This window comes from Manduca sexta, chromosome 17, assembly GCF_014839805.1.
Source record: "Manduca sexta isolate Smith_Timp_Sample1 chromosome 17, JHU_Msex_v1.0, whole genome shotgun sequence".
Lineage (NCBI taxonomy): Eukaryota > Metazoa > Arthropoda > Insecta > Lepidoptera > Sphingidae > Manduca > Manduca sexta.
This window is the reverse complement of record NC_051131.1, coordinates 963,461-975,579: the sequence shown is the minus strand read 5'-3', so window position 1 is coordinate 975,579 and position 12,119 is coordinate 963,461. Positions and strand designations below refer to the sequence as shown.

The following is a 12,119-nucleotide window of genomic DNA, read 5'->3' as shown; positions in this document are numbered from 1 at the left end:
TTGGACGAATATAATACGTCTTCTTAGGAGATGCATGGAATCAACAACTTTAGTGGCATTTTTATTGACACAATATCCAAATTATATAAATTTTAACTACCAAAGTTAAGATAGCATATTATCTCGGCACCACCCTAAGGTTGGCTGTTAGAGAATGCCTATGGCATTAAGTCCGCCTGTATACATTTGTATATGAAGTGCTAAATAAATAAATATGTTCAGTTTTTTTATCTATTTTCAATTTCAAGTAGACAGCTTCTAAAAATATGATTAGTGCGCCGTTTTGCTAGGGGGAAGCACCTTATGCCTAGCTGTGAAAGTGAAGAATAAAGCGTAGCTACACACGTAAAATACTATGTAAAAATTAATAATGGCGAGTTACTGAATTAATGGTGGATCATTGATATATATATTATGTACTACGTACTAGACGTGGCGTTCCAAAGATTCACTGTATTCAATTGAATTGAACTTCGATCTTTTCAAACTGACTTTAAGTATGGTCAATATTGACAGCTTGTGGTTGTGTAAGGAGTGGCGCTCCTGATAAAGAACTCGATTTTCTAAGTGTAAACCTGGATTTGAATAAAAAATATTAGTCAAATAAGTCAAATTATTCGTTGTTCAAGTGAAACAATAGGCTTATAACAGTGAAATTTTGGTTTTAGTTCAGATTTTAAACAAATACTTAGTTTATATGGACGTGCTTGTCTATAGAATTGTACATACATACGTCAATGTGATCAATAGATTGTTGAGGCAATTTTACCGGATTGCCAAAAAAGGGTAGTTAATATTTTTTTCTTTACGTGCCTCGCAAGTGCGAGTTCGCTCGAAGTGTGAGGCTGAGTGGTTAACTTATCCACAAAAGTCACCAATCAGAGAGAAAAATTCAAAATACAAAACTTTAAACACGATATCCTCCCAAAGTAATGGAATAGGTATGTAATGCGTTTTATTCAATTAACACTTCAAAGCGAACATTGAAGTGAGTAGGAATATAAAACATTTAAAGGAATTACGAAATAAATTTATATAAATAACTTAGAACCAGTTTATTACTCGTTCTGTGTAATTTCTAGTGATAACTTATTCAAAATATTAGAAGGACCTTTACATATTGTGTCAACTGAACGTTATTTGACATTGACAAATGTGAAATGACAGTAGTCTAGTTTATTGGTCTCTGGACAGTAGCTTATCATCAATCAGCATCGGTCGATTATATTTACACGGAGCGTGTGATATTAAATTTTTAAAAAATACACAAAGAGAATTCAGTTTCGGAAAAATGAGTGATTTACTTGATGACGATTTAGAGTTCCGAGGCGGCACTTTGCAGCTTTCCGCGGACCATGTCCCTAGCGAGAGTGTGGAAAATCAACAAGGCAACGTCTCGGAGAATCCGGCCAGAAGGAAGCCTCCGTCGAATGTAAATCCTTCTGTGTTGTCAGGTGCTGATTCTCTTACTTCTTCTACTTCGTCTTTTGCAGGTGAGTGGGCTAAAACCGCATGTGTTACACAGGAAATTGTGTTGTGATATGTAACAGGAAAATGCAAGAAATATTTTGTTTTCTATACTTAGTACTGTTAATTTTGTACATGTATTCGACAGTTTTAGTTTTTGTTCTAGTTTTTGACGACAAAGTTTATTTATTTATGTATGAATTTCTTTTACTAAATTTAATTATCTAATGATGCAAGGACACATTTTTTTATGCTTGATATTTACATAAGTATTTAATTCGCGGTCGTTGTGCAACCTGTTCATTTAGTTTCTTTACTGGACTAACCATTCAATGTCATCTAAATTTTTTCTTCACATCTTATTTATTATTTTAATGTTGTCAGCCTTAGGCATTTGGAAATCATTTTCCTTCAATAGTTTGTTAATTATTCTCTCAATAATTAATCAATTAATAAAAATACAATGTGAATATTATGCAGGAAACATTTGTAATGTAAAATGCACATGACTTTAAATAAGAGACAAATTATGTTGGATAATGGGAACAAAATATTTGAATGCTGCATTGACTAAAATTATTTCACAACACTTTTATATTAAAATACCCTTTCAGATTTAACTCTACTTACCATAAAAAAAAGGTAATATTATAATTAATTTCTGGGTTGGGCAAAGTATTAGGTTTTTCTTCTCAGTATCAGTCTGGAGTCTAGGATTTATGCTCAATATAGTAATAAGCTCGCACCTTGTTTAACCCTATTATCATAGGACATTATATACAAAGACATATTACCTCTTTGCAGTTGACATAATTATGGAGGCCCGTTGGAACTGGATATACATGGGTCCATCCCGGAATGTGACACACTGATGTGGTCCGCTATGGGTTTTATCACTTTGTGTATGGTAGTTGCTATACAGACGGATAGAAAATATATCCTACCATCAGCAAAATGCCACTATTTATTATAAATGTAATTCTGAGGTCTTAAGATGAATCTTAGGTTGTGTAAAGTGATTTTAAAGCTGGTAAATAAATATAGTGTCCACTCTTATAACATAGGAAGTAACTTAGCTGAGACAATAGGACATTATGTCTTTGAGAACCCTCGTATTTCCATATTTATCACACAAATTCGTTGTATAAAGGTTTTATCTACATAACATTATCAATGTCAGATATAAGAAAATCTTTATACTTCATAAGTTTAAGACTTGTAATTTGTAAAACATTTATTGCCCGTAAAGATAAAACATTTATTTACCCTTGATCACAATTCAAGTATAAAAAAACAAAGATTATAAAACTGATGTTTTCCCCAGTTTTCATAGTTCAACCATAAATGCCATCTTAAAACAAAATTTTTTTATAGGCGTCACATAAGATGCTGTTAAACCTGTACAGATGTTACATTAACATGAGCAGCATTTTGTTTTCCAGATGCGAGGAATGAAGAACAGATGAACGCAACAGCGGCGACACCGACTGAGTCCGTAAAAACCGTTTATCCAAGATATGATGTACCATTCAATAAGGAGAATATTAAAGATTTCTTCACTTTCCGAAAAGGCGTGGTCGAGACGGCCATACAGGAGTGTATTACCGCTTTATTGTTTCCGGAAGACGGAGAATATTTGGGATCATGGCTGTTGACTGAGTATGTAAATAAATTGCTGTTACTTTATTACTCCATTATATATGTTAATAATGATTGCATCACTCATTTTAATGCATATTGAACAATGTGTTTAGAAATATGATTAGTATTGAATTAAGTACAGTTCAAAAGTTATTTTTATAGAAAAGGCCATCAGGGTATTTTTTTACGTTTCCTGAATGATTGAATCGTTGTAACTGGTTAGCACAATAAATAGTGTATTGTATGATGAATAATGTTTATAACCAATATAAAGTATTAATTGTGATATGAATATTTGTTTTTTCAGAATAACATTATGGGACAATGAGAAAGAGAGAATTGTTTTGCTCACTTCAAGGCTAGTCATGACAATTAAGTATGATTTTATAGCCATGAAGCAGTTAGACTTTAAGAAGACCTATCTAGATGACCTGGATACCATCGTAATTGGGGAATTAGTGTACCCGCAATCTTCTCTAGTACCGTGAGTATTATTTTTATTAAACTTTATAGGTGGAGGATTTAGGGTTGTGGATTTTAGTAGGGGTTAAATGTATTCACTAACTTTAATATGTATGTACTAAGAAATTAAATCATACTTTGAGACACAAATTCCCTTATTCTTCTTTGTATCCATGACAAAAGACTTGTTTTTCTGTGGGTTACGGTTGTGTATTTCATTGTTAAGGTTTCTTTTTTATTTACATGTTACAACAATGTTATTTGTAAAGTACAAAATATTATACATTTTCAATCATTTTTGAATATTGTGTTTTGTACATATTTGTAACATTGAACAATGTAGATGGGTAGATAGAAGATATAAATTATATTATACAGAAATTTATGTCAGTGTACATACATTAAAATATGATGACAAATTAATGAAATAGACATTATCATACTAATATGCTGAACTGCACTAACGGTTCGCAGCCGCATAAACGGCATTGCGACCGGCGTGACGACGGTTGTAAAGGACTGCGTGATAGACCGGCTGTGTCGGCGGCCCAGCGCGGAGGGGCAACCCGATGTCGCGGACAGACTGTTCGATCCCAAGTATTTTGAACCTAGGTACAATTGAGTTGCCGTAGCCGCCGCACCGTGCTCTCATGCTTACGTCGCTAGCTTTTTATATTAGACGTTATTGTTTGTGTATAGGCTTTGAATATTCATGACGTGCGAATGTATAATTTGTCATTTTACGAATTTTCTAGGTTTACATATTATGCTGAGAGTGTGTGAGACCGCAACTGTTGGAGCAAGTTGTCGTTTGGTCGACTCGCGCAACCATTCTGGCAATACTTTACTACCTTTGAATAATAATCAACTATCTTTTTTTATTATGTTTATAACCAGATTATGGTCTTTTCATTTTCTCCTCCAACAATAACTTTAAAGTGCTGGCAAGTAGAGTGTAGTTGAAAAATAAATCATAGAGATATACAAATGTCTTACAGACAAGGCATTTTGTAAAATGACGAATAATACAATTTACATTGTTGTGTTAGGTATTGTTTGGATTGTTTGTTATTAATCACTGTGCTAACTAACATGTGGTGGCATTGTTTGGTTAGATATTGAAGTTAATTGACTCACTTGTGGTTTATTCACTTACATCAGTGTCTCTGGTAGACTTATGTCATGCTATTTTCTTTAGTCCAGAGCATTATTGTTATAATGCAAATTTGTAGACATTAACACCGAGACATCAATAATTAGTTCAGATTCTGCGCGGATGTATGTGAGTACTCCACAAATGTTTTCCTAAAATTATTAAAAATGCAATCATTTTTATTGTAAAAATCATTCAAAATAATAATGAGCATATTCTTTATAATAACACTAACACAATTAATTTTGTGAAACTAATACGGTAAGTTTTAGTATGTACTTAAATAAATAGCTTCACATTGGCACATTTTAGAAAATTGATTATTTTGTTGATTCTTTTGGCATGTTATATAATCTGATGTTAAGTAGTATAGGATGTTTCATTTACTTATCGTTCTCCAACATGGGGTCATCACAAATTCGTAACACCCTTTATAACATTTTGCATAAAATATTCTGGTTTACAATTAACGACCGGCTTTCAAGCCCTCAGCAATGCGTGTTAGAAAAATCGATTAATGTTGTTCAAGCTGGGATTCGAGTCCAAAATACCAGTGTAAAGTCAATGCATCATCTCTTTTTTTTTACAGGGAACGCAACCTCCGCGGCGTTCGCTTGATGTGGAACAAGGGTGAGCCGGTGCCGTTGAAGACTGTGTGGAACCCGTTCAGTCAGGACGTACCGTTTCTTACATTCGCATCGCATCCTATATTTTGGCATAAAGGTTGGTATATCAAGCGAGAAGCGGTCTACGGTCCAGGAGTACCCTAAGTATTTATGCCACGCAACCGTATTGCCTGAAATAGAAATTCCCACGCCCCCTCTCGCTTCGATGAAAAGAAGGGGGAGCCAGGGGCTCACCAAGTGTCCTGACTAATATTTTTGTTACGCTTTCTCTCCATTTAAAATTTATATTATACTTATTTAATAACACTTGTCGAAGTTTTAACAAATAAACTGAAAGCCTTTTGCGCTTTTTAATAGCAAGACTCAAGTATTTTTCTTCTTTCTTCACTCCTAATTACAGAAGGAGGACTAGAAGAAAAAGTCACTTACGATATGGAAACCTTCGCGCAGAAGCTCCAGAGGGCGATAGAATGCATGCCATCATCAGCATGTTGTATCCATCACTCACCAATCGTTATCCAGAGCTACGTGGGTCTCACATCTCTACTTCACAACAAGACCAGTATGGGATTCTTCAAGGTCAGAGGAAAGTTTAGTTTCTAATTAAAGAAAAAATTGTATATGGATTATGTGGCTACACGGCATGCTTTAAATCGATATGCGGAACTGTAAAATGTGGTATTCGCTATCGATATATATCTATTGTATCGATTAGCACACGCATCGCCCTGAATCGAGCTGGGAATGTTCAATGTGGTCTATGAAATTTTATCGATACATTCAAATTATCTAATAATTATCGATATGTGATTGTAATTATTTCAGTATTAGGATGTTAAGTTTAAAGTAGCGATGTGGCTGATCTGTGTATTTGAGTACCATGTATCAATACATCGATATTTTTCGGTATTATATGTGCTAATCTCTTGCCTCAAAAGAAGTGATACAATTTGTGAGTAAAGCTGCCTGTGTTTAATAGCATTACAATTACGAGTTATTAATAAAGATATATTCGATGTTAATGCTGTGTTTAAAATAGCTTCTGTGGTACTCCATATTTCATTTTACGATCTCGATCACAATAAATGTCTCAAATTTATCGATGTTTGACATTAAAATCCTTACATGTTCGAATTGTTGACCTAACTGTCGATAAAATTTTGCTTAATTAAATTAATTTTATTCGAATTATTAAAATTACGTTGTGATTTTTTGTTGTGCTCCATTGATATATTGATTTTAAAAATTTTATGTGTGATATAATATATGTATTCGTAAATTGTTGTTTTAAAGTTATATAAAGTCAATGTAAGATATGCACACGCATAATATTTGTAATTATTATAATGTAATAATACGCTAGCTCTGAAAAAAAAATATATATTATATACATAGTTATCTGTTATGTATATTAGTAATAAACATGTTCTTATTGAATGTTAATTATAGCATTTGTCACTGGCAAAGGGTGGCATTTTCCCGAAAGGGAACACGACACAACATGTAGGTACTAATATGCATTAAATACGGTTTGCAAATCGTTTTAATGATAATTAGATTCTACAGAAATTCTACTTAAAAAGAAGCCGGCAGGAATCGGTTATATATGGACCCTTTGCCACTGATATTTGTATCTCTAGTGTTTCATATTTTAGCCTCAGACAATGTATTACAAAATATTGATTTATATCGGTTATTAATTGGGTAATTTTGGGGTGCGTATGAGCTAGTTTTTTTGTAACAAAACCAAAAGCGTGTGACGTGTATTTTGATAGATGAGTGTTTCTAAATAAATTTACGTAACGAAATAGTTTTTATGAAAAATTGTTACGAAATTATCTGTCTCGTTTGTCTTTTTTGTTTGTTTGTTGTATCAAATATATACAATGACTGTAGACAAAAAACGCAATAATATTGCGTAAAAACTATTTCGTTACGTACATTTATTTTGAGAAATATTCAATTTCGACTCTCTTGGCTTGTACGTCTTAGAAATTGGTCTCTGCTCGTACACGCATTGCAAATACGTATTTATATACTCATAAATTATTATCCTCATAACTAATACGTAGCTGTTATGCAAATTTTTAAAGTAGCTAGACGTCTTTAAGACCCATTTTCCAACGAAATATTTGATTATTTCGACGATACGAGGGATGGAAATGTAAAAATATAAAATTGTATTTAAAGGAAACGGTGATAACTGCACGTAAACACTCGGATTATGGACGTAACGGATTCAGATAAATTATCGCATTAATCCGGGATGCATAACTATCGTTGTTAAATTTAAACTGTTTTTTGTTTGTGTTGTTAACGTGATAAAATTGCCTGTTGGGAAATTAAATATAATTTATAAATTACATAAGTCATATTTTAATGGCCGGTTGTAGTTTTGATTATAGATTGCGTGTATTCCTAGCTGCGTCAGAGTCGTATCTGAACACGATATTACGGGCATATATGGCCTGTTGGGAAATTGAATATAATTTATAAATTACATAATGGGTGGTTTTAGTCTTGATTATTGATTCCGTGTATTCCTAGCTATCGTACTTGAACACGCTTATTTAGGTTTTGGCGCGTGTTTACGTATTTGATAATGTATGACTAATAAATTCTTAGCCAAAATTTTGATATTTAAATCAACGGCGTGCTCGAGAATTACGAATAGTGCAAATTTTAATTTGTTATTATAATTATGTAAATTATTCTCTGTAATTTGTTCGTCAGCCGAATATATCCGCGCTTTGCTATAAACGTCATCGTCACAACATGAAATATGTGATAACAACTATTTCATTGCCAACAGAAATTAGAAAAACATGGTCGTTTACATAGTCTACTCGATTTGTGTAGAAAAAGCTACAGTAAAAAGAATTTTCTCGAATGTGCCTGCATTGTTTGTAAAAGTTATATACTTATGACATTAGATTTTTTTAAAGACTTGCTATAATTGGAACACGTTGTGCAAAATGTTTAAACCCTTAAAAACTATAAAAAAATAATCGAATTGAATAAAATTACTCAGTGAATATGATTTGTTATTATCCAGGAGACACAAAAAATAAACTATTCCACATTAAAATTCAGAACATTTTTTTCGGTGGCTATCTATTTCCCAGTTGATACGAAAATTATTTTATCACAATAAACACGGAACAATTTCTATTGTTTATAAACAAAATATTTCCTTGCATTGCATAGCGTTCTTTCTATCCGATTATTTATTGTATAACCAGATACAACAAATAATCGGATAGCCAAGGCGACGCTTTATTTTCCGCCATTTTCAATAAACGATTCGAATCGCTTTTCTCGATGGATCACGAAAATGGACCAATCAGAATGAAGTATTTCAGATATGCTTATAAGACCTATTTTAATTGGTTTATTAATTATTGGAAAGGATATTTATTTATTTATTTACTAACTTCTAATTTACAATTTGGTTTACCTTAAATTGAAAAAAATAAAAATAAAAAAAATTGATACTGATATCGTTGAAAAAATTGGTTACTAGCTGACGCGACAGACGTTGTCCCGTATACAAACAGCCAACAGTCCAGCCGTTCACGTGTGATGGCGTGACCAAGGGAAATAGGGATTCATTTTTATATGTATAGATTTTGTGGGTGGTCATTGTTGCACAACCTTCCGAGTATTCTTAGGGTCGTGTGTAAGAGGTTAATGGTAATGTAGGTAGGGTTGATGTTATGTAATGAGAGTTTTAAGGGTAAAGCGCGTAGCTTTTGCATGATTAGGGACGTAAAGTTACCATTAATTTGTCATAAAAATTAGCTTAGGTCAGGGGCCCCTATTTCGTCTCTAGGGGCGAATTCGTCTTTGCAATTACAGGCGTTCTATTTGAGGGACAGGTTCAATAGTTGTAAAAGTAATAGAGTAAAAAAAAACAATTTACCTATACGGCCACCAATGCAGTCTGATTAGACCGACCGTGGTTGCAAAAGAACGGATATACCCCTGAAGACGGAATAGAAGCCTCTGGCCTTAATTACAAAATAGGTACAAATATATTTAAAAGAATCAGTTTTAACCTATTTGCTGAAACATTTAAACTAAACTAATCTTTACTTCAATGATATTAAAGTCAGAAATTAATTGGATACAAAATGTCTAAAACTCCAGAATATTCTTTTTACAATATAAAATGTTAAAATTTTGTTCTTCATATATATATATATATATATCTATATATATAAAAATGAATTGCTGTTCGTTAGTCTCGCTAAAACTCGAGAACGGCTGAACGGATTTATCTTATCTTGGTCTTGAATTATTCGTGGAGGTCTAGGGAAGATTTAAAAGGTGAGAAAAATTCGAATAATTGCTGGGAAAATCCTCAAAACAGCATTTTTCTATTTCCCATACAAACGTTTTCTAAATAAAATGGAGAGTCAATTTGTAATTTATTACCGCTGCATAAAGTTCAAATTCGCGTGCGCGTTGGAGGATCTAATATCGCGTTCTGAAACTCAACAAAAGTGAAAGTGAATCGCGAACGCGACAAAATTGCATAGTCTCAAAATACATAGTACATAAATAGTGGTCGGCTTCGAGAAACTCAATTTTAGCTAACTTCAGTTGTTAATATAATATATAACTCAAAGGTGACTGACAGTGATATATCAAGGAACAGCCCAAACCATTGGACGGATCGGGCTAAGACTACATGCATAAAGCTACTATGACGTAGGCATCCCCTAAGAAAGGATTTTGATAAATTCTACCCTTAAGGGGATAAAATAGGGGATGAAAGTTTGTATAAATGTTCTTAGATTTTCGACTGATTGAACTGAAATTATAGATTGGGGATAAAATTAGTTTGAACCTATAAGTACCGGGAAAATATGTAGCAAGACTTTTATCAAACAGTGGAATTTTATCCTGGAAAACACCTTCACGCGGGCGAAGCCGCGAGCAAAAGCTAGTAATATATATATATCGTATAATAATGGTGTAGATATCGATAACATACTTGAGAAACAAATAAGGGTTTTATCGATAAAAATATCAAATTATCAACTTTAGAATATTGTTTCTACAGCCTATTTAACTTTTAATAAAGATTGTTACAAAACATACATTATTCCAACACGGATTAATAGTAAATTTATTAGGAGGATACTTATAAGGGAATCTATGAAATGTTAACCTGGATTAGCTTGCTAGATTTACCTTCTCATAAATCAATAGAATGTCCACCCACGAGGTGGACAGATGACCTAAAAGTCGCAAGAGGTCGCTGGATGCGGGTCGCTTCCAATAGGTCGATATGGAAATTTTTGAGAGAGGTCTATGTTCATGATGAAATCAATAGGGCTTACTAAAGTAATGTTCCGTATACATAAACAGTATTAACGAATTTTGTTTCATATTTATTTCAATCCTGAGTTGACATAACTATAAATATGATAAATTCTCGTGGCTAAATATACATTTATTAATATCACAATATTCTTCCAAGTTAATACATGAGGTATTTAATATTAAAATCAAAATAGAAATGTGTAATTTTTGTGTAAAGGCATTTAGAATTGCATTTTTAAGAAAAGGTTTTGGAAATATGAACGTAATTGTATTAACTATGCATATCCTATATAAATAATAAATATAGCAAATGCTCATTATGCATTAAAATTACAAAAGTAATGCATTGTTTTTAGTATTTTAAGTTGCATTTGAATGTATTGAGTTAGGCATCGATTGTAAAGGCAATGTATACTACATATATATTTTGTAATATCTTGTTTTAGTCTCTTCTTATCATATGATTTATAACGTAGGTCACGAAATGTGGATGCGCTACATCTCTGCCAACTTCCATAAAGGAAAAATGGCGTGTTGTTTTAGTATTGTGTGGTTTGATGAAATGGCCTGCATGGCTAGCTGTAAACGATATTTTGTCTTGTTTGCATTTGTGTTATTTGGTCAATGCAATATGGTTAAATGGTATACAAGCTATTGAAGCCAATATGATCGCTGGCCGTTAAAATTTAATATCCCAGGGGACGAGTGCAGTGAAGTAACTTGCAATAGTTTGTTTTCTGGGTTTTTGATGACATTGTTAATATTTATGGGTATTTGTGGCGCATGCTATGAGAAAGGAACTGGTGTTATTGCCGTATAAAATAAAACTTTATGCAAAAACACCACTAGGTTGAATTTGTATTGGCCGTAAGGCTGAATATAATATAATGTTATTTGTCACAAAAAATATCCTTCACATTTATTGTTTGAAATGTTATCAGTATATCATTGTTGTGTTTTTGATTCAATGTATTTTCGTCGCTATGTGTATTATTGAGTAGTTTCAAATGTTAAGGCCTACTTAATGTTTTAAAATACAATTATTTACTATATTAATAGTAACAGAGTGTGACAGTTATGATGGTACATAAATATTTACAGTACTCAGCAGTAATTATCGTGCTAGAAAGATACAATACTCGGCAGTGAATATTATAATATTAGCTTTAAGAAGCGATAATTGGTAAACTTCTTCGGGAAGTATAGTTTCTGTCACACTATGACTTTTTGTCGCTGACTTGCTGATTTTCTTTCTATGATAAGTAAGGTTCGTCAATAAATCAACCTCACATTTGAGTAAAATCTCAAGTACACATTTAATGTATTGAAATTTTTAATAAACAAAGCTCAAGTTGTTATTTAAGAGGTTGTCAGCTGAGTTGGCGCTGTTAAACAAAACTCAGCTGTTAAAAACCGTCATACCCTCTGACTTAAGATAT

The 12,119-nt window shown here is 32.7% G+C and overlaps 1 protein-coding gene across 5 annotated transcripts; it reads left to right on the top strand.

The window, feature by feature from the left end:
* Positions 1 to 1,165: 1,165 nt before the first annotated feature.
* Positions 1,166 to 9,433, top strand: LOC115451502 (tumor protein p63-regulated gene 1-like protein). Of its 5 annotated transcripts, none has more exons than XM_030179846.2 (6): positions 1,166 to 1,454; positions 2,910 to 3,126; positions 3,416 to 3,592; positions 4,045 to 4,182; positions 5,313 to 5,446; positions 5,750 to 9,433. In XM_030179846.2, the coding sequence occupies exons 1-6, from the start codon at positions 1,292 to 1,294 to the stop codon at positions 5,950 to 5,952; spliced, it is 1,032 nt and encodes a 343-aa protein (XP_030035706.2). In that variant the 5' UTR covers positions 1,166 to 1,291; the 3' UTR covers positions 5,953 to 9,433. The 5 variants fall into 5 exon arrangements, with proteins under 5 accessions (XP_030035706.2, XP_030035703.2, XP_030035707.2 ...); XM_030179843.2 differs by having other exon boundaries at positions 1,166 to 1,493; positions 2,895 to 3,126; XM_030179844.2 differs by having other exon boundaries at positions 1,169 to 1,493.
* The last annotated feature ends 2,686 nt before the right edge of the window (positions 9,434 to 12,119 follow it).

Bases quoted from the DNA above. Each gene is read 5' to 3' on its own strand.
- LOC115451502 (XM_030179843.2), top strand. From the start codon at position 1,292: ATGAGTGATTTACTTGATGACGATTTAGAGTTCCGAGGCGGCACTTTG. The intron at 3,593-4,044 runs GTGAGTATTATT...AACGGTTCGCAG, and splicing joins CCGCAATCTTCTCTAGTACC to CCGCATAAACGGCATTGCGA. The intron at 5,447-5,749 runs GTTGGTATATCA...TCCTAATTACAG, and splicing joins TCCTATATTTTGGCATAAAG to AAGGAGGACTAGAAGAAAAA.